At 30.1% G+C, this 24,639-nt stretch overlaps 1 protein-coding gene across 1 annotated transcript in view; it reads right to left on the reverse strand.

The window, feature by feature from the left end:
• Positions 1-2,517: 2,517 nt before the first annotated feature.
• Positions 2,518-24,639, reverse strand: part of LOC140445082 (fatty acid synthase-like) — a 124,665-nt gene continuing 102,543 nt past the window's right edge. The window contains exons 19-21 of the mRNA XM_072536888.1: positions 21,968-22,629; positions 9,774-10,010; positions 2,518-2,744 (exon numbers count right to left, since the gene is read on the reverse strand). Coding sequence (XP_072392989.1) covers positions 2,631-2,744; positions 9,774-10,010; positions 21,968-22,629 — 1,013 coding nt within the window. The 3' untranslated portion in view covers positions 2,518-2,630. The remainder of the gene's footprint in view (positions 2,745-9,773; positions 10,011-21,967; positions 22,630-24,639) is intronic.

Below are 24,639 nucleotides of genomic sequence, written 5' to 3' on the forward strand. Positions count from 1 at the left end.
AGGAATTGCATGGAAATAGCCCGTGGGCATGCGCAGTTCCATGATCTGTCTTGCATGGCTCTTGCCTAGCATGAAAATAGCATAATGTAAAACTGTCTTATAGTATCATTAGTTCGTTTATTTGTTTAGTTATTGTTTAGTTTTTATTTTTAAGTATAGGTATAAGGACAATATTATTTATAGAGACTTATTATTTAGTTATTTGTGTACATAAACACTTGTGAAGTGGGTTTTCTTAGCCGTGATATCAAGGTTTGTCTAACAATTATATGTAGTTTTGTACGTTATAATAATGATATATTTTTTAGATGAGATAAGTATATATAGTCTGAAGATTTGTGCTTGAAGGAATAATCATTTTTTGTATTTTAATCTAATAATAAATTATTTATATTACCTATTTGTTTTTTTTTGTCTACCACTAGATATGATAAGAATGCTGCAAATTCCAGGAAAAACATAATAAGTAAGTTCCTACATATTTAGTATTTTTGCTTTTGAACTTTTTCTAATGTTTTTTTTGGGTTTTTGTGCGAAATAAACTGTTATCTCCATTTAAAACACACAATACTATCAATATAATCAATTCTATTTTTTGTCATCAGACTATTGATTTAAAAATTGATATAATTACTAATATAAGAACCACTTAACATCTCTATACCCAAGAAAATCCCAAAATATATTGCAAAACCTAAGTTTTTGAACCTTTTATTAGCATTGAAGCTTATGGCAATTTTAAAAGTGTCGTATGGGTGACGTATTCCCGCCTTTAAAAAGCGAGCATTTGATTGGTCTATAGTTACGACACAACCTACTTAATATTTACTAACCTTGGTTACGAACATGCTTTCGACAAGGCCTATGTAACGGTTGAATCTCGAAATGACATCGAGAACCTTCGCGATGTATCGAGCGCTGTAGAAATCCTTTTGTCAAACAACGAATTAGAGGTGAGACTACCCCAGAAGATTCGAGAATAATACTTTTTGGTATATATATGTAACGATGTTATGAGTGAGTTTAGTTGAAGTTTAGGTATTACCGAACTGTAAACTTAAAAATAAATATATTTATATAAATTCGAACCGCTCGTTTTATTTAATCTCGCTACAGTTGGTGTCCGGTGTGAGATTTAGAAATAAATTCAGCAGTGATTGCTAAATAAAAAAAAGAGACTTTTGAACTTTTAAAAAGTATTGTTCGTCGGGAACAGCCGTGTAACTAGGTAGTAATCTTTGTAAAAAAAAAGAACATTTTAAAAGTACGTGTGTGCCTGACCAAAGATGCTGCTAGTACACATTTTAGTAAAACAGTTGCGTAGGCAGCTAGAGGAACGCGATGAAGACTGCAACGGGTCCAAGAAGATCCTCCAAGAACAACTGAAGTATGTTCTTAACAAGAATGGAGATGATCCAGAGACATTCCAGTTTCAATCAGCAGAAGAAACAGTTTTAACAAAGATGAATTAGACATTTGAAAATGTCTCGCAAATGATTGAAGAAACTTAAAAAAAAATGATGAAAGATTCGATGAAACTTCTCAAATTATTAAAGAAACAGCTAGACAAAACGACGAGAAATTCGAAAATATGTCTAGAAGATTCGACGAAGTATATATTCAGAACAGTGAGAAGTTTAAAGAAGTCTCTAAAACATTCGATAAAGTAGAAGAGAAAATCAAACAGTTAGAGAGCATGATAACCAATACAAAAGTGCTATCACCAGTTAATACAGTAGCCTTAGACCCGGTAGTGAAAGAAGAATCACCTAGAGACCTTCTTGGTTCATATACCTTAGACAATTTGAAGCTATTGCGACAGCCAATCATTGGATAGAACAAGAAAAAGCTGTTTCCTTGACTGCTGCTTTACGAGGTGATGCTGCGGACATCCTGATTTGATTCATTTTGATATTACATCGTCTTTCACACAGTTTTCACCAAATGTTATAAGTTTGTTGTTATAAAAAAGATGATGAGTTTTTTTGGATATAGTTAATGTTTGCGCTTCGCATTGATATGTCAGTACTGAGAAGATGTTATCTTATCTTATATAATGTTAATTTAGTTTTTTTAGTTAAGTTTTTGAGTGACTAGCATATTGATAAGGAATAAACGTATAAGAACAACCAGTTCGTTAATAAATGGTTCATTACGTTTTCAGTGGACCTGATAGTATTACAAATTGAATGTAAGAATTATTCTCAATTTATTTTACGTTTTTTGAATGCATTTGCATATTGGGTGCAGTAATAAAACAATAAGAAGCAACGTTATAAATATACAAAATGCCATGCTGTTTATGGTTAATAGTTTGTGCTCATAGTCAAAGTCGAATTTTTCTCATAAAATTGATCACAGTAGCACAAAGTTTCAGACATAAATAGAGGATTTTGAAACGGACACGGTTTTTATGCACAATATATCAAGTGAATTTCTTTCTTAACAATTTTAAGAACTCACTTAACACCTTCTATAAGTTTAGGTATATCGGGAAATAATAAAAAAATCGATAATATTTACTAGTGTACGGACAAGCCTTTATTAAAATGTATAGTAGATAATATTTACTACAAAAATCTGAAAGCAAATTCTATAATTTCTCTATTTTAGAGCACAAACTATTTACATTACAGTCTATAAAACGTGTTAATTATATCTGCTACGGTCTGTGTGTTATTTCCTAATAATATTGTTTTATGGTCTCCATTAATTTTAAAAACATCGAACGATTGCGTACAAACCTAAAAATTAAAAATTATTAAAAAAACTATAGGTTTAAAAATTAACAATGATAATGGTGAATGAATATGATAATAATATGATGAATAATAAGAATATTGATTCTACTATATGTTTTCTTTCAAATTAGCTTACATGTAGTGGATCGTCCCTGCGCACAGCTGTAAGAACAGCGTCATTTCCATAGCTTAATTTTATATGTAAACTTTAATTTATTTTTTAAATCTGACCCTAAAAGCAGTGTATTACCTTTACATGAAATCATACCAAAACCCTGTGTTGTGTCCATATCTTTATGCGACACGTTTATTATGCAAAGAATCTGCAGCAAAGCAACAGAAAAGGAAAATCACATGATTTCTGCAAAACTGGCATATCAGAATTAAAAACAAGACAAGCTTTAAGCTCAAAATATCGCAGGAATGAATTGTATTACTTTTGACCTCCAGCAATGTGTACCAACTCCTTTATTAAAGTCTTTATTCGCTTTTTATAAGCGACAGCTATGGACATTCAACCTTACTGTAATGGATGAAAATGGACGGTCAAAGCATTTTATGTGACATGAATGTACTGCAAAACAAGGGGCAAATTAGGTTGGATCGTGTTTGTATAAAGTATTTCTAGAATTGCCTCCTGAAATTACCCGTGTTGTGCTTTATTCACATACATGTGGAGGGCAAAATAAAAATGCCCATATTTCATCCGTGATTATGTCAATATTACATAGGTCAGATGTACACGTGCAGGAAGTGGATGACAAGTTTATGGTACCTGGGCATACTAACATAGAGATAGATGTAGTACACTCCATGATCGAGAAAAGAAAGAAAAGAACGAATATCGAAATTTTCCTTCCTCATGATTATCACCAGATCAGATTAACAAGTTCAAAATTTGAAGTAGTAGCCCGCAAGGATTTTTTCGGTTTTGCTTCTTTGTTAAAGAGGCCATTGGGGTCTAAGAAATAAGACGAGCAAGGAGAACCTTTTCGCTGGCTTGACGTGCAATGGCTAAATTATAGAAAAGGGGACCATGGGAAAATATTTTTCAAAAAATTCTTAATTGCAGAGGAGTCATTTCAGGAAATTATTTTTTTAATCTAACTTTTCTTTTCAAAACAAATATAAGATACTTTATTTAATACTATTTTCATAACCCTTTTCTCTAAGTGCAATAATACATATATAAGTCATAGAATCATTGGGATCAAATGACATAAGTCACGTATTTAATTGGTGGTGAAAATTTTTCTATATTAGTATGTGACAATAACATGGAATAACCATAAAAATATCAATTAAAACCAAATAATGTAATTAATATGTAATTATGGGCTATAGAACGAAATTAGAGCTACCCAGCGAGTTTTAAATCGTTTCTTCTGCAAAACTAGGTACGGTACCAGTGGCGTACCCAGAATTTGTCTTAGGGGGGGGGGGGGGGGTTTAAAATTAATTTTTTTGTGCTACCTCTATTTTGAGTCTCTAAAATCTAAGATTTAGTTTAATTTAAAGTACTAAAGATAGCGGTGCCAAACCGTTACGCATTCAGGTATCTATTATTCTGCCTACCAACTAAAACCACTCTCTCTTACTTGTGCGCAGTTGACTGTCGCACGTACCGTACTCCGAAAGTGGGGTGGCCACTGTAAGGCTGACGACATTTTTGGAACACTCCCTTCTCTTATCTAGATCTTATCTATTGTTCTGAAGCTATTTTCTTGTGGCATTTTAAGTAATTACTATTTTAATGGGAATAAGCCACAATTGAAGGTTAAAATAAGGTTATTGACGTTTGAAATAAATCCAACTTATAAATACAATACATTTTGGAGACGGCTATCGCCGTATTTCCGTTTTCCTCTGCCAATCCTCCCAGTCCAAGGCATACTCCTCCTCCAAACCTCTCGATTCTATAGCTCTTCTATTTCCTTCATTCCATGAGCGTCGAGGTCTACCTCTTTTTCTTCTTCCAGGGGGCTTCCATTTGTGAAGTTTTTGGGGCCAACGTTCGTCAAGCATTCTCAATAGATGTCCAACCCATTTTGAACCTCTTCTTTCTATTCTGTCAATAACCGTTTCTGTAGCATTCATGCTATTTCTTATAGATTCGTTGGTCTTTCTTTCCTGCCTTGATATTCTAGCACTTCCAACAATTTTCTCTTCAGGTCTGCATTAATTGTCCATACTTCAGAGCCATAACAAAGAACTGATTCAACCATAGTTTGCCCTATTCTTTTTTTGTTCCTTTTGGAAATGTTGTGATCCCACCATAAGGAGTTCAGACATCCTACAATTTTACGTCCCTGATTAATTCGTGTTTAATTTCGGTTTCTCCCAAGCCGTTCTTAGCAATGAGTGGACCTAAATATTTAAATTTTTCCACTTGTTTGATTTCCACGTCCTCGTCTATCAACACTTCAAACCAGCATCTGAATTGATAACTAAGTAAATATTCTGTTTTCTTCATGCTGACTTGTAACCCCCATTTTAAATATTCTCTCTATAGACGCTTTATCATAAATTCCAGATCCTAAGAATCTTGAGCTAGGATTGCTTGGTCATCCGCAAAGTTCAGGGAGAACAGTACGCCATTTCTTATGGAGATTCCCATTCCCTGGCAGGGGTTTTTCCAATTTTGGAGGGCTGCCTCAATATATAAATTAAACAGTAAGGGTACTGCATCCTTGTTTTAGTTCTTTAGTTACTTTTATTGGCTCTGATAGTCTATATCCGATTTTTAGGTAAGTAGTGTTATCGCAGTATACTTCTGTAATTATTCCTAAAAGGTATGGACTAATGTCGAGTTGTTGTTAAGCTTGCCACAATTTAAGTCTTGGAACTGTATCATACGCATTTTCTAGGTCGATGAAGGCTAGATGTACTTCGGTACTAACCGCTATTCTTTTTTCTATTAATTGTTGGAGTATAAACAATTTATCAGTGCAAGATCAAAGATCAAAAATTCAAACGTCAATAAACTTATTTTAACCTTCAATTGCGACTTATTCCAATTAAAATAGTAATTAGATCTTATCTCTGTCGTTACCTCGGTTGGTGTTTCTCTTCTTCTTCTTTCTTTTTAATGACTGCTCGGATGTAATTGTGAACACTCCGTGTCCACCCTCCGTATTTCCCGTCATCTTCACGATCATCTCTCTTACAGTCACAGGGTTCATACTTATTTCTTTATACATTCTGTTTCTCTCCACTGTACATCTATTACACTCCAGCATTGTGTGAGTAACAATGTCGGAATATTCGCAGTATAGGCATTTATCTGTATCCGTGTTTCAGAACCCATTGTAAACTGAGCAACATCTTCCTTGTTGTTCCACTCTTCTTGCCATCTTTCCATTGATCTTTCCCTTTCTTCTTTTTTTTATACCTGTTGTCAAATGATTTCTTCTCCTATAGAGATGTCTCCTTTCTACTGCTAACACATGCAGAGGAATAAAACCCGTGATAGTCCACAAGGCCGCCGCAGATACAGTCCTGTAGGCGCATGCTACTCGCAACAGACTCATTCTATCTACTTTTTCATAAGCCTAATATTAGGTATCGATATCTAAATATAATGAAAAATATTAAATATTGTGTATTTATACAATAATTATTGTGTTCTACATATTTAAAGTGGTAATTTGATTATTCAATCAGCGTTTTGGATTTTTTGTATTATATGTGAAAGACAAGTTACACTTTCCTACTATTCTTTATATATTGTTTACTTTATATGCCCTGAGGGGATTTTAACCCCCAAACCCCCCCACTGGGTGCGCAACAGTACGGTACCTAGCTACTTCTAGGTAAATCTACAAGTTACTATTTGAGGCGGTTAAAATAACAGTGGAGTATGTCAGTTTAACTTCATTTTGAGAAACAGAAGCTTTTACTCAGATCACTATCATTAAATCCACGACAAACAAATCGTATTAATTATCCCTTACCTTTGTCAGCAATGCGTATGTGAAACTCTTGATGGAGGTATATTGAACTAATTTATACAGGGAAGACTTAGAACAAGGGTTGAAATGACTTACACCACTATTTCATTAAAAGTTTATTGGACAGAGAAAGATACAGAAAATCAAATCAACATCGTGTACAAACAACATTGCAGGTTTTATGTCCTAGGTTCGTTACTCGCTGGAAACACCTCATCTGTGAGTGATCCTGAATCATCAACGCGTCCAAGAGAATCAGATGTAATAAGATTATTGAAATAACTATATTTAATATAGCTATATAACTATATTTTTTTCATAATATTCACTGGTCGAGGACTGTTATAAAGTCGGTCTTGTAGATTGTTTTTCAATAATCTCGGCCTTTTTCTTTATAAAATAACTTAAAGGGTTCGTCTCGCTTGCACCTAAGCCACTGTATTATTAACCACGATACTGGCTCATTATCGCAATTCACTTTTCTTTGTGTGATTGCTTTTTTGAGATTGCAGGCACTTTTAAAATCTTCACTAACCATCCGTGTAAAGTGGAACGATTTATGTCTTCGAGACTTCATTATGATAAAATACCAATCGTTTGGGACATAAATTGCCTTTCCTCTGGAGTAAGTTTCTATTGATCCAAAGTCTGCATCGTTGGGTAGGTATTAATGACCACCTCACCATAAACTTTAGATCAATTGTTTCCGCCTGATTGGTGTCACTAAGTAGTATCTTTAATAAGGATAAGGTAACGTTCCAGTTCCTATTTTGTCCGTATCACTGTAGGCAACGTCCGTCCATATCCGTAAGTATCACTGTAGGCAACAATATGCTTAAAGTGCGATGAGCATATTTCAATGTGCTTAACTATACACGATGCGATTTCCTGCGAACCTCGAGAGACAAGCGTCTCATCTCACCCATACATGAAGCCTAAACTAGTTGAAAGTTCGTGACAGCCAAAGTTGTAAACGTACATAGTGCGTTTATAGTATGCTGTGGACGTACTGAGCTTGGGAAAAGCGAGAGCCTTTTCTAGGTCAAACGTAAAAGAGTAATTCATCATTCTGGGCTTTTTCCTTATCAGACTTCATTGACGTTCGAGCAAGCTCTGCTTTTCGTAGATGTAGTTCATGTTGAGTTTCCAAATTACGTAATTCTATGTCGTCCGTCAAGATAGGTTTTCTAATTTTATAGCTCTCACATTTACTACAAGTCTGTATGTGGTACATGGAAATGAAGATTAAATTCATTGTTAAATATCCTACGATAAATGTTGATAGAAACAGGAATGATATTTCTGTCGTCACAGGATTCCTTGTACAAATTATACATAAGAGTAACATTAAGTTGTGATGATAAATATTTTCGGTTGGGATTTTTAGCTCTCGTGTAATGTGACTGATATGCTGGGAAGCTATTGATGTGTTCTCGAACTATGTTCATGCGTTCGATAGAAACTTTTTTGAAAGAAGCGCGACGACCTCTGCAATCAGATCCAGGTTCGTTTCCATTTTGCAATTTTTTAATAGCCCTCAACATGCGGCCATCAGATATATTAAATGTCTGAAGAAAGAACTTTTTACAGACATTGATGGTTTGTCCTTGTGCTTGTATGTAATATTGATTACTAACCGACTTTGCAGAACGTGATTGATATTTGGGACGTCTTTGTTGGGGAATGCTTTGTTTTATTAAACCACATATAAAGGCATTTTGTGTACTAAAGGAAACCTAATTTTCAAAATGATTTAAAAGCATGAGCACGTGCTTTTTCTGGTATTTGTTGCAAACATTTTTTTTTTGCAAAAACAGTCCGTGGCAGTAAATGCCTTTCCTGTTACAATTTTACTACGTTTAGTCGTAAATTCTTTACCTGTATTTCTTAGTATTGCTCGTTTTTTTACTACACTACCATTCATCTGCCTTTTTCGAGTTCTACTACTACTAAGGATTTCCACAGTTTTCACTGTCTTCCTTCACTCAACCGTTTTCTCCAATTTTCCCTGTCATTCCAGTCTCCATCTCGCAGGGTTCTTTTCTCCATAGCCTCGTCGATTTCATCTCTGAATGACCTTCGGGGTCTTCCTCTCTTTCTTCTTCCAATCGGGCTCCATTCTGTGATTTTGTTTATCCTTTTTCGAGTTCGAGGTGGTTTTTCATGTTCTTGTTGTACCTCCGGTGTATCTTGTATTATAGATGTATTAGGTACACTGTTCTCGATATCAGTTTCTGAAATAAAAAAACATTGTTAGCGACAACATCTTTCAGACGTAATTTTACGTCTACATGAAAAGTAAATACATATTATGACAATTTTGCCTAAAAACAATGCGTGTACTAACCGCTAACTTTAGAGCTAAAGTTTAAATACCAATTTTGTGGTTATGTTACACTTTTCATCAGTATACGTAAATATAATGTGACTTACCTGTATTTTTTGAGTCCGATTGTAGCCATTCGTCCGATCCTGAGTAAGAATAAACACTAGATTCACTATTACTTTCACTTAATACACTGGAAACGTCGTCAGCCATACTTAACAGCACTCAACAGTCAATGACAGCATCCGCAAAAACTGCCACTTGGCTGATATAAAAGTGGTGTAAGTCAGAGGTACACCACAATTTAACTACGATATGAGTAGTTTCGCTTGCCGATCAAACCGATGCTGCCATCTATGAGACAAGAGAAGACTTTTGATCTACACCATTTTTCTTGCTAATAGATTTGAATATAGACAAAACGAGTATGAGCATAACTCAATAATGACAAATAACTGACTTACACCACTTTTATTTTAACCGCCTCATTTGTACTGAGAATAAGCCACAAGTTTATTTCATTGAGAGTATGGTAAACGTATAGAGAGAGTAATTGATACAGAGATATGTGAAGAAATCGAAACATCCAGATACCGTTTATATTATAAAGCAATTAATGGTAATTGGAAATGGCAAAATGATTGTGAAAGAAAAAAATATTTAGTATTGGCATTATAAATCGGTTCCCGCAAAGAGATAAAAACAAATAGAGCGATGATGGTAAAGGTCGTAAATATAATGTTCTGTATTACTTACTTTGTTAAGGTCATAATCTTCAGTAGTAAATGGATGATCATTTCTTCGTATTAATAATATTCTTCCTGATAATCTCATGGAAGGTTTATAGAAAAAACCCGCTTCTATTCTCCTAATAAAACAATCTGCGGACGTTAAAACTTTTAATTTTTCTATACCTGTTATTGTGGAAATCAGTTCACTAACATTTTCTAATTTCTCTTCAAAGCTTGATTTGTTGTTTAGATATTTTTTCACCTAAAACATACGTTTACCGTTATATCTTTAATTTTCATGAGGAAGATTCAAATATCCTGGTGGTACGCCACGTTATGTATGCTAAGAATTGAACAGTAGACACTGAATATTTACAAGAGCGCTATTAATACCTAGAAATATAAATAACACATAATTTTATCTGCCATTATTTCTTATAAAAATTGAAAATAATGACAAAATATTTACAGTATGGTTTTTAAGAAAATAAACATTTTGTTCTTATGAATGCTAGACGGCGCAGAAACTAATATAAAAATAAACAGTAAATATATTAACAATATCAGTTATGCAGACAATACAGTTCTAATATCAGAAAAAAAAAGGAAAGACTTACGAAATATACTAGACAGAGTTAATATTGCATGTGATACTTCTACTGTGAATGTTGGGTTATGTTACAATACGTTGCTTACACGCTGCGTACAGATCAACTGACTAGAAATTTCCTTCTTTCTAATGGTGGGTGGATTTATACGCAACGTTGAACCAAAGTTGAACCCTTGTAATGTAGATGGTAGCACTATATTTTAATTTTTACCAAAGTCATCGTCACATTTGCCCCATTATCACATTTACCCTACTCCACCTTATATACATATAAATATATAAATATATATATATATATATATATATATATATATATATATATATATATATATATATATATATATATATATATATATATATATATATATTGTGACGATTAGGGTTTATAGAAAATAATTTATAAGTTATATACTACATAATATTAGATATTTGGTTGTTTTAAATAAGTTATATACTAGAGAATTTAATAAAAATATATTTATGTGAGGGCATTTTTAATAAATTAGCATATAATAATAGTAAAAGGTTGTATTTTAATATTGTAAATATATATAAGTGAGCCATGTGCTTAGGCAACCAAAAATACTCTCGGAGATTGACAGATATTTATACTCTGAAGTGACGTTTAAGAATCATAATACGAATATAAGTGGGGTTATTATAATAATATATTGTTTGAAATGTGTATTTTATTAAATTAGAATGTTAGTTACTAATTTAATTATATATTCTGATCTGAAAAGCCTAAATGTAAACAAAATTATTAATAGAAAAGAATGGAATTCTCTGGATCTCCGGAGATGGCCATGTTTGCGAAATGGTTTGTTCCAGAAAATTCAGACAAGTATTAAATAGAACAAATTGGAACATGATATCTTACGAGATGGTTCTAGAAATCCAAAAAACATATAAATACCCGTGATTTGGATTCAAGATGGCAGTTTTTGGCTGTTTTTAAGTTTTTTAGTCAGAAGTCAAGCAGTTTATTATGAAAGTTAGTTAGAGTCAGTGAATCAAGTACAAATAGTCCAATAGTTTAATATAGTGAGTTAAATGAAGATTAAAAATTATGCATATAATTTAATGCACATTTATAATTATACACAAATAATTATTGAAGATAAAAAAAGGTATATTGGAAGAAATTAAATTATATTATGGTTGGAGATTAGTATAAATCAACTTATAATAATTGGATATTGGTATATTGAAAAGAAGAATAAATATAAATGCTGTTTGCTGGTTTGGTTGGTGGTGTATAGATGCTGGTGAAGAAAAATATATCTTAAATTGGTAGAAGCTGATAATTGAAAAAAGTAATTTCACAAAAAACAAGGATAACCGAAGTACGAAGACTTTCAGTGGTGATTAGAATATATATAGTGGAAAATAGTTCATTTAGGCATTCAGTGAAAGAAAGGTACAAAATTTTGTTAATATAATTTAGTTAGTGTCATAACAATTTCAATTTTGAAGATAGTTTGTTTAAATTTTAGATTGTCTATAGAATTTAATTAGTTTTATAAGAATATCAGTTTAAAGATAGTTTATTTTAAATTTACATTGACTAGGTTAGATATATATGTGTGTTTCATAATAGTTATAATAAAGATAATTTAAAAAAGTACTTACAAGCTAATTCTTTGAGAACCGCGATAAAAACCCTATATATTATATTATTAAAAATACTCATTGCTCATAATTCAAACAAAAAAACACATCATAACAATTTGGCACCCAACGCGGTGGCTCTCTATTTAAAAGAATTAGTTTGGGAAGATAAGTGCTCTCATATAATTAAATTAATTATCAGTAGAAAGAAAAAGTATAGATTTTAATTTTAATTATATTTGAACAAGTAAAGTCTCAAAATGTCTCAAGGAAAGAAAGGTACAAGAAGCAAAAAGAATGAAGAAGATGTGGAAGTAGAAACACAACCTATACAAGAGGAGAGTTTAGTTCAAGTTCCACAAGATACTGCAGAAATGAATCCAGAAAGAGAGGAAAATGTCAATATGGCAGCTTTGATGTCATTAATGATGCAGATGAACAAGACAATGGAAGAGAATTCAAAAGAAATCAAAGAAGACATGAAAAAAAATGGAACAGAAAATGGAAGAGAATATGAAAAAAATGGAAGAGAATTCAAAAGAAATCAAAGAAGACATAAAAAAATTGGAAGAGAATTCAAAAGAAGTCAAAGAAGACATGAAAAAAATGGAACAGAAATTGGAAGAGAATTATAGAAAATTAGAAAAGAAAATAGAAGATAATAATAATAAAATTGTAAAACAAATGGATAAAAAACTTGAAGCTGCAGAGAAAAAAGTAGCAAATGAAATAAAAAGTATACGGAATGACTACAAGAAAAGGATAGACAATGAGAGGACAGAAGTAAAGAGGATTATTCAAGATAATAAGATAGATATAGAACAGAAAATAGAGTTACAGAAATGTAACTTAGAAGTAAAAATCAACGAAGACAGGAGAAACACAGAAGAAAAATTAGACGATATACAACAAAATATCCAAATAAATAGTAATCAAATAAGAAATGTGGAACAGAGAATAGATGATATTTCACAAATGAGAGACATAGGGAGACCTTACTTAAATTTAACAAATGAGACTGGGATTAAATTCTCTGGTAATATAAAAAATTTGCATCCTAGAGTATACATAAATAGTTTAAAACATAAATTAAGATTTGTGAATAATATTAATGATATTAAAGATTATATTAGAATGACATTAAATGACAATGCAGCAACTTGGTTTGCTAGTATTGAGAATGATTTAGATAATTTTCAAACATTTGAAAATAAATTTTTAAATTATTATTGGGGTGAATTAGAGCAAGCCAAGTTTAGAGAAATTCTATATTTTGGAAAGTATAATCAAAATTTAAAATCAAATATGGTAGATTATGCATTGAAATTGATAACAGTTGCAAAATATTTAGAACCACCACTTAGAGAGGATGAAACAGTCTTAAATGTATCTAGACATTTTGATGCTGATGTTGTGCAAACCGTAACTGTACAAAATATTCAAACAATAGATAGTTTTATTAATTTTATTCAAAGAATACAAAGAGGCAATATGACAAGTAATACTAACAACAGAAAAAACAATAATAACTTTCAATATAAAAAAAATGATAATCAACAATATAGACAATCATATAACAATAATACTAGGTATGGTAATAATTTACAAAATTTTAATAATAATAACAGTAATCAAATTAGACAAAATTGTAATAACAATACTAGTTATAATAGACAACATTTTAATAACAGTACTAATAATAATAGACAAGATTTTAACAATAGAAGAAATACAGAGCGACCTAACTATAACAGACAGGTAAATTGTGTTCGAAGGAATAGAAGCTGCGAAGACAGGGAACGAAGTAGTACAAGTCAGGAAAATGTGAGTAGAAGTCATAGTAGGGAAAGACATAGGACATCAGATCCAAGTGGTCAGATACAATCTGACAATTCTAATAATCAAAATTTTGTGCAGTAAACTTTCTGAATTACAAGTTAGGCCATTGCTATTATGAAAAACCTTCTGAATTTATTTCTTTAGATGAAGAGAAAATTATTGAATCTATTAATTTAATTTATATAAATGCTTTGGCCAAAAATAAAATGATTAAAATTATGATAGATACTGGTTCAGAAAGTACTCTAGTCTCGGAGAATTTTATTTTTAATACATTAAAACTATCAGATATAATAAAGATTCCAAAAATTAAAATTATTGGTGCAAATAATAAGAAGTTGGGTGAAATTGATAAACTAGCCAATTTTAAAATTAATATTCTTAATAAAGAAATTAATATGCAAGGATTTATTGTCAAGGATTTATGTGTTGATATATTAATGGGAAATGATGAATTGGAAAAGAAGAAAGTAAAGATAGATTTTGAAGAGAAAATGGTAACTTTGGAAGGGCAAATAATTAAATTTATGCAGAAAGAGGAGGTGGAAGAAGGAATAAGAGTTGATAGGATATTATTAAAAGAAAATAATGATGTTTATGAAGAAGAAATGTATTTTGATGATAGGGAAATGTCCCAAAAGAATGTAAAGAATAATTATTGTAGTGAATATTTAAGGAATGGAAATTTTAAGCAGATGGATGCCTACGAGGCGGAGTGCGTAAAATTGGAAGCAAGGAATAATGAGTACATATTGAAGAATAATGTGATTTGTAAAGAAGAAGATATGATGAAAGTTTTAAATTGCCCTGAAGAATATAAATCAATAGTCATTTCCATATTGCAGCAACACAAGGGACTTGTCAATAAAGAAAATAGAATTGCACAAAATTATATCCATAGTATAAAAGTTAAAGAAGAAAAAGATTTTAAAACAAAATCATACCCAATACCATATAAATACAGAGAAGAAGTAAACAAAACAATTAATAATATGTTAGAAGATGGGATCATTGAGAAGGCAGACACACGTTTTATTAACCCCATAGTAGTAGTACGAAAAAGATCAGGTGAAATCAGGTTATGTTTGGATGCAAGGAATATTAACAAGATTACTGAAAAGCAATTTGAAGCACCAATGAGTATAGATGGAATATTAGGAAGAATTACAGGAATGTCATTTTTCACTAAAATTGATTTACAGCATAGTTTTTGGTTAATACCTCTAGAAAGAAAAAGTAGACAGTATACAGGATTTCAGATAGATAGATTAGTATATCAATTCAAAGTAGTACCAGTTGGACTTCAATCATCTTGCAGTGTTCTATGTAGATGTCTTCATGATATTTTGGATCAATATGAACATTTTGTAATTCACTACATTGGTGATATATTAATTGTTTCTAAAACGGCTGAAGATCATGAGAAACACCTAAAAATTATAATAAACAGATTAGATAAGTTGGACTTAAAATAAATCAAGAAAAATGTACAATTTTTCAAAAAGAAGTAATATATTATAAACTTAACACTAAATATAATAACACTAATAACTTACTGATATATCCATTTTATTCAATAGACTTGATTTGTTAAATGGTAGATGGTAGATTTCATTATTTTGAATCAATTTGACATCATACTTGTTGAAGTTTGTATATATGGAAATTAATTGTACCCTAAAAATCATAATTTGGGGTTAGACACAAAATTGATACTATAAGTGCTATAAAAATGTCTCTAATATAATAAAGTGGAAAAACTTACCAATTTATATTGATGAAAGTTATTTTGAATGGAAATAATTCCTAGATTTTGTTTATAAATAAACAGAACACAATATCCATTATATTTTAATTAAGGTTATATTTTATTCTCTCTATTTGACATGACAGTTTGACCATAGAATAGCCGAACTGTGATCCGTTGTTCTCTGTTTTGACATAGACAGCGAACAGGGATGTATTTAACACATTTTAAATAAAAAAAATAAAAAAAAAAAAAAATTGATTTATTAAATTTAATAAGGTATGAGAAAATTAATATTTAAAAAAATAATAAGTAAATTATTTATTTTAAATATTATTTTTGGGGTATTGTGACGATTAGGGTTTATAGAAAATAATTTATAAGTTATATACTACATAATATTAGATATTTGGTTGTTTTAAATAAGTTATATACTAGAGAATTTAATAAAAATATATTTATGTGAGGGCATTTTTAATAAATTAGCATATAATAATAGTAAAAGGTTGTATTTTAATATTGTAAATATATATAAGTGAGCCATGTGCTTAGGCAACCAAAAATACTCTCGGAGATTGACAGATATTTATACTCTGAAGTGACGTTTAAGAATCATAATACGAATATAAGTGGGGTTATTATAATAATATATTGTTTGAAATGTGTATTTTATTAAATTAGAATGTTAGTTACTAATTTAATTATATATTCTGATCTGAAAAGCCTAAATGTAAACAAAATTATTAATAGAAAAGAATGGAATTCTCTGGATCTCCGGAGATGGCCATGTTTGCGAAATGGTTTGTTCCAGAAAATTCAGACAAGTATTAAATAGAACAAATTGGAACATGATATCTTACGAGATGGTTCTAGAAATCCAAAAAACATATAAATACCCGTGATTTGGATTCAAGATGGCAGTTTTTGGCTGTTTTTAAGTTTTTTAGTCAGAAGTCAAGCAGTTTATTATGAAAGTTAGTTAGAGTCAGTGAATCAAGTACAAATAGTCCAATAGTTTAATATAGTGAGTTAAATGAAGATTAAAAATTATGCATATAATTTAATGCACATTTATAATTATACACAAATAATTATTGAAGATAAAAAAAGGTATATTGGAAGAAATTAAATTATATTATGGTTGGAGATTAGTATAAATCAACTTATAATAATTGGATATTGGTATATTGAAAAGAAGAATAAATATAAATGCTGTTTGCTGGTTTGGTTGGTGGTGTATAGATGCTGGTGAAGAAAAATATATCTTAAATTGGTAGAAGCTGATAATTGAAAAAAGTAATTTCACAAAAAACAAGGATAACCGAAGTACGAAGACTTTCAGTGGTGATTAGAATATATATAGTGGAAAATAGTTCATTTAGGCATTCAGTGAAAGAAAGGTACAAAATTTTGTTAATATAATTTAGTTAGTGTCATAACAATTTCAATTTTGAAGATAGTTTGTTTAAATTTTAGATTGTCTATAGAATTTAATTAGTTTTATAAGAATATCAGTTTAAAGATAGTTTATTTTAAATTTACATTGACTAGGTTAGATATATATGTGTGTTTCATAATAGTTATAATAAAGATAATTTAAAAAAGTACTTACAAGCTAATTCTTTGAGAACCGCGATAAAAACCCTATATATTATATTATTAAAAATACTCATTGCTCATCATTCAAACAAAAAACACATCATAACAATATATATATATATATATATATATATATATATATATATATATATATATATATATATATATATATATATATATATATATATATATATATATATATATATATATATATATATATATTGTGACGATTGGGGTTCATAGAAAATAATTTATAAGTTATATACTACATAATATTAGATATAAAAAAGTATTTGATTATTTTAAATAAGTTATATACTAGAGAATTTAATAAAAATATATTTATGTGAGGGCATTTTAAGAAATTAGCATATAATAATTGTAAAAAGTTGCATTTTAGTAGTTATGATTTTGTAGATATATTTAAGTGAGCCATGTGACTAGGCAACACACTATACCCTCCATTCCAAGTGTCATTTTAAGAATTTTACGAATATAAGTGGGGTTATAGTTGTTTAAAATGTGTAGTTTATTAAATTAGAATGTTAAGTTACTAATTTAATTATATATTCTGATCTGAAAAGCCTAAATGTAAACAAAATTATCAATAAAAAATGAACGAATTCTCCAGAATGCAGAATTTGACCATTGTTTACGGTCGAACATTCTCGAAATAATGATTATGGCGGTGGATCGAACAGATATTTTTTTCGAGAACATCTATATAGAAGTAATAGAACAAATTGGAACATGATCTCTTACCAGATGATTCTAGAATATCCAAAAAGGAATAAATACCCGTGATTTGGATTCAAGATGGCAGTTTTTAGTCAGAAGTCAGGCCAGTTCATTATGAAAGTTAGTAGACACATTTAGTTACTGAAGTAAATTGTTCAGAATTTTCAAGAAGTCAGTCAGAAAAGTTTAGTAAGAAATATGAAAGTTAGTTGGAGTCAGTGAATCAAGTACAAATAGTCCAATTGTTTAATATAGTGAGTTAAATGAAGATTAAAAATTATGCATATAATTTAATGCACATTTATAATTATACACAAATAATTATTGAAGATTAAAAAAAGTATATTGGAAGAAATTAAATTATATTATGGTTGGAGATTAGTATAAATCAACTTATAATAATTGGATATTGGTATATTGAAAAGAAGAATAAATATAAATGCTGTTTGTTGGTTTGCTTGGTGGTTTATAAATGCTGGTGAAGAAAAATATATCTTAAATTGGTAGAAGCTGATAATTGGAAAAAGTAATTTCACAAAAACAAGGATAACCGAAGTACGAAGACAGTCAGTGGTGATTAGAATCTATATAGTGGAAAACAGTTCATTTAGGCATTCAGTGAAAGAAAGGTACAAAATTTTGTTAATATAATTTAGTTAGTGTCATAACAGTTTCAATTTTGAAGATAGTTTGTTTAAATTTTACATTGTCTATAGAATTTAATTAGTTTTATAAGAATATCAATTTAAAGATAGTTTATTTTAAATTTACATTGGCTAGGTTAGATATATATGTGTGTTTCATAATAGTTATAATAAAGATAATTTAAAAAAGTACTTACAAACTAATTCTTTGAGAACCGCGATAAAAACCCTATATTATTAAAAATACTCATTGCTCATCATTCAAACAAAAAACACATCATAACAATATATATATATATATATATATATATATATATATATATATATATATATATATATATATATATATATATATATATATATATATATATATATACCTGACACATGTGATTTAAATGTTTTTATTGTTTATGTTAATAATTATAAACAATTGCGAAATATGCTTATTTTCGGGTTTTAGTTGCAATATTTTTTTTTGTTTTAAACATTTTTAATTTAGCAAATATTTTCAAGAAAATCGTCTGTTGAAATTTTTTATCTACAATGCGTAGTTTTTCACAATATTGAAATGAATGAAACAAGTCGCTTTTTTTCTTAAATGTGATGACGCAGTAAAAGTTTCCATAACCACGAGATAAGATGTTTTTTTCTATTGATTTCCCCCAGATATTCCAGTTAAAAAATAGCGTCCAGTTAATCCATCAGTTTTGTAAATTTTTAAGTTTTTCTGTTATCTTTGTTCTTTTTCTATGACTTCCACTGCTTTTTTTAGCTTTTGAGTAACTCCAAAATACTTCATTCATGTTTTCTTGAGGTCTAGAGACTAATTATTATGGCTATGCTAAATGGACTAATTGATTTTTAGTCATTCTTGTTTGTATGATGCTTTCAATATATTAATATAATACAATATTTTTAAATCATTTGATGAATGATTCAAATGAATAGGAAAGAAAAATAAAGTATTTAAGAAGAAAACAAAAACAAAAATAATAATCTCACACCACAAATGTATAACCGTTATATAGCTCAGGAAATGAAGCTCGAAAAAAGTTAAAATCTCGCAATTTTTTCGTCCTGCATGGATTGAGTTGAAATTTTAACAGAAGGTAGGTAATAGCCCAAGGATCAAAATCTATATCGAATCGAAGTGCGCTGAAGGGTTTTAGGGGTGAAAACTACCCCTAATTGTCAAAAATTATAAAATAACATATTAAACCTAAATATGGGTAAGATTTGGTTTGAATTAGTTAAATAATGATTATTTTATACTTTTGAATAGAGTTCCATCATATTTAAACCCTTAAAAAGCAACCCTTGTTAGAGATTAATGTAAAAAAATTACTAATTCTAAAAAAATGATTTCGCCTTGGATCGATTTGGATAAAAATTTGGATCTAAGCTCAACTCACCCTCTGCTTTATAGTTTATGTCATGCTGATGAACCCTGATTTTTCTTAGGGGTAAAAACTACCCCTAATTTTCAAAAATTGTAAAATAACATTACAAATCTTAAGATGAGTAAAATTTGGTTTGGATTAGTTAAATAGTGATTTTTTTATACTTTAAAATACAATTTCATAAATTTTCAACCCTTAAAAATCAATTGTTATGAGTGCTATAGGTGAAAACAATTTTTTGATTGCCCTGATATTTTCATTGCCAAGCCACTGTTGAATTTGGTAATAGCATCTTTTTGAATGCTCATCTAAGGCATCAACAGTGGGCAGAAGGGATGATAGTTTAACCGCACAGTTTTTCGTTGTAGCTTTGATGAACTGTTCGTACCGCATCTGCTCGAGAAAAGCTTCCAAATCTTTTATTTTTTTTTAACTTGGTAAGCTGCGCGTCTTTAACAGTTCCGTACAACATTATTGCACAGTATCTGCCAGCATCTAAAATATCTTCAAGCTTAGCAGTACTACTGTAAAAAATTTCGGCATTTCGGCAAATTTTTTTTACCTTTATTGTAAAAAGCAGATACAGTATCACAGCCAGTAAAAGCATGGGAAAAAGCTATTAATCCCCACTACCTAATATACCGGTTGTATAGATTATTATGTTCCGAAATGTACTGTACTATACTAATGGAATTTTCCGGAAAAAAAATTAATTGGTTTTTTTAACGTATTTCCTTCATTTTTAACGATAGAGTGTTTTTTCAAAAACGATTTTGTAGAGGTTTTTAAGAGCTACAAGGATCTGTGAATTAAATCTTTTTGGAACCCTTGGTTTTTAAATGGGGTGAGTTTAAAGGGCTCGAAAAAGATGGTGCTTGATCGTAAATCGATGCTTTAAACGGCTATATCTCGCCAAATATTCATTGTAGAACAAATCTAAATATAGGAAAATTTTAGTCATTAAAAAAGCTACAATTTAATACTTTTTTATTTTTTCATATAATCAGTATTTTCGGGAATATTTAAAAAACGAAGGGTAAAAAATATGAAATTGTAAATCGTTTCTCGCTTTAAGCTGCATTTTTTCCAAAACTAAGCATTTCAAATGGGTCAAACTTCTTGGACGTATTAACAATACATGTACAAAGAGAATTGCAGAAGGGTGAAGATCGATTTTAATTATGGGGATAGTTAGTGTGTTGTTTTCATCGATTTTTTCGTAAAAAAATGAGGTATTGACCTTATTTTCATCCTAACTCACTAAATTTTTGAGCTAGAGTCTTTTTTTTATGATAGGTCTATGGTCTTATACTCTTTAAAAAAGGTTTAATGATTTTTCTTGCAAAAATGCATTATTTTCCCGATATTTGACTTTGAATCTTTCAAATTTGGCATTTGAAGAAAACCGTTGAACATTGATAGGCCATATTTCGGTTCCTATTATATCGCAAAAACATTTTAAAAAATGAATTGTATTTGTCTTTTTAAAAGCTACAAATTTGTTCTCTACAATTTTTTTGACAAAATGCACCATTTTCGAGTTATTCGCGAAAAATCGATTAAAAACGTCGATTTTTTCGTCCAAAAGTTGTTACTTTCAATCGCGAATAACTTGAAAAATATCAGTTTTACAAAAAAAAATGTATGGAACATTTTTCGTTTAGAATCACTTTTTTAATCGAAACCTGTGGTTAAAACGTAAAAAAAAAAATTTCACCCCTGAGATGGGGTGGCAACCACCTCCAAGGCTTTGGCGCACTTTGGTTCGATATAGATTTTGATCTTTAGGCTATTACCTACCTTCTGTTAAAATTTCAAGTCAATCCACGCAGGACGAAAAAATTGCGAGGTGAAATGCTTCATTTCCTGGACTAATATAGATATAGACGTAAACCTTAAAAATTAAGATTAGGATGAGGAATATGTCACTATTAATTGTTCAGTATCCCGAATTATTGGGTACGTTTAAGACTTTGGTAAAAAAACATGTAGTAAATAATGATGAGATAATAAAATTTCAATAAACCTTACCTCTTTTTGCTCAATCTGAAATGTCGTACAGAAATATTCCAAAATGGCTACTTTAGACTCATCAACAGAATTACCTTTGATCTGGTGTGATTTTTTTAAAATTTCATAAACAACTGATGGTGAACCATCAATGTATACAATTTCAACTTTTTCACCAGCATTTTCCAATTGTATGCCTATCTCAGTAACTAAGGCACACCCATATGAGTACCCACATAAATAATATGGCCCCTTTGGTTGCATTTGCTTAATTTTTTGAATAAAATACTTTCCAAAATCACTCATTATGTTCGCCATATTGTCATTTGTAGACTGAAGACCATATACTGTTGCATTTAGTTTGCTTGCAAGTGGCTTTAAAATATTGACGTGGCCCTCAATTGGATGGATTAAAAAAATTTTCATTTTTGAACTGACTGACGTATTTAATTTCAAAATAGGTTCATCGGATAAAATATATGTATTGCCTTCCGATTGAACACCAAAAGGAATATCTGCTTTATCGATAGAACCTGCTGTAACGAGAGTGTTCAAAGTTAACTCTCGAATCTCATCAGGACTTAAATCTATATTAAAGTTTCGATATAGAGTTTGTTTAATTTCTGTCAACATAAGAGAATCCAGTCCAAGTTGTGATAAAGTAAGAGATTTATCAATCGTATCTGAAAATCAAACGTATTCATTTTAAACTGTAGAATTCTAAACTTAAAATGATGAAATTGTAGGTATATCTCGTAATTAATCGTAATAATAAGAAAGCAGAATAAGATAATTAATTCGATCGATCATCAAACTTAATGGTATAAAAAAACTAAAAGGTGTTTAAAATTTTAATTATCACGAGCATTATGTGATTGTGCACTTAAGTGATACAAAAAGGAATTACTTAACGTATTCAGAACAGTCTGAAAAAGATTAAGAAACGGATTATCAAGGATGATGGAAAATAAACATTAATCCGACACAAATGTGAAATTTTGTGTAAAGAAAACGCGAATAAGATAAATTACTTCTTAATAGTAAGAGTATAACAAAAACACCCTTAAAACAAATTGACACAATGCTAAATTTATCATCACCAAAATATCAACTTGAATATAATATGTTCTTTCTCTCATGTTCAATTTATTTTCGTTTAAAGAGTTTTGTAGAGCATAAAAAACCTTCGATTAAAAAAAATCAAAATCCATTTTGGTAAAAAATTAAGCGATTTTTGACATTTAATGGACTTTTGAGGCTATGCGTTAATATTTTGGGCTAAAATTTGGTAAATATTCATTTTTTGTGATGCCGAACATTACCCCAGAATTTGGCGTCTAGTTTCCGCTGGGGCAATTTTGACATTTTTATCCGGCTATTCCCTTTGATGCAATTTACAGTCAGCCACGACGCATTACAAACAAACAGCAATACCAAGAATTTTTCAACTCACTCGGCAATAGATTTTTTGAAGTGTGTCAGTACCTGGACTTTTGAGGCTATGCGTTAATATTTTGGGCTAAAATTTGGTAAATATTCATTTTTTGTGATGCCGAACATTACCCCAGAATTTGGCGTCTAGTTTCCGCTGGGGCAATTTTGACATTTTTATCCGGCTATTCCCTTTGATGCAATTTACAGTCAGCCACGACGCATTACAAACAAACAGCAATACCAAGAATTTTTCAACTCACTCGGCAATAGATTTTTTGAAGTGTGTCAGTACCTACTAGGGATCTAAATTTATAACTCAGAAAGGCAGACAATATGTATGATAATGAAAAACAACAAAATGAGATATGTATCAACAGGGGGATGTACATACTCCCCATCCAACACAAATACAATTCCACATTTGGTTTTTTTGGGTCACTTAACATGCTAACTTCAAGGAGCACAATCTGACTACTTATCAATCAAAGTTACGATATCTACATATATTCTTAAGAAGGAACATCTGCTCTTTTAAAGTAATAAGTTACGGATTGGGGTAAATTTTTGGATCTTCTTGATGTTACTTTGGACATAAGAATACCTCTGAAAAGAAGAGAGATTTATGAAACCGTACAACAATTTACTAAAATAAGACAAGAAACGACCTGAGCTTCACCAACAAAGTCAATAGTTTGGAAACAACATAATTTATCTAATGGAATTAAAAAATATCATAGAAAAACTAAGGTCGAGGAAGACGGGTAGAGAACCGTGCACTCCATTATAACTAAATTAAACCAAGCTACAACATTAACTATTTTAATAATAATGAAAACATTAATGTTTGTGTTTTGAGAACGATTTATTGAAACGTCAATAAACTTATCTTAAACTTCAATGGACAGTGGAAGTGTGACGTCACAACTGTCAATTACATTCCAAACAAAAGTTGAAATGCCCAATCTCAAGAATTTTTAAATTCTATAAAGTTAACATTTTGCTTCCTCTGCTGCTTTTTTTTAAGTATAATGTTTTTTACGATAATACCATCAAAATTCAGTGTTCTATTTCTATGAAATATAGTTTAAAAGTTTAAATTAAAGACATTCTAACCTTACTTAATTGATACATGCATTTTATTGCTATTTTTATAAAACAACATGCTTTATTATTTACACAACCTTGTAAAATTGTTGTAGTAACTATTAGAATACTTAGATATTGCAAAAAGCGGAAAGATTCTGTAAAACAATTAAAAA

Source organism: Diabrotica undecimpunctata, chromosome 7 (genome assembly GCF_040954645.1).
Source record: "Diabrotica undecimpunctata isolate CICGRU chromosome 7, icDiaUnde3, whole genome shotgun sequence".
NCBI lineage: Eukaryota > Metazoa > Arthropoda > Insecta > Coleoptera > Chrysomelidae > Diabrotica > Diabrotica undecimpunctata.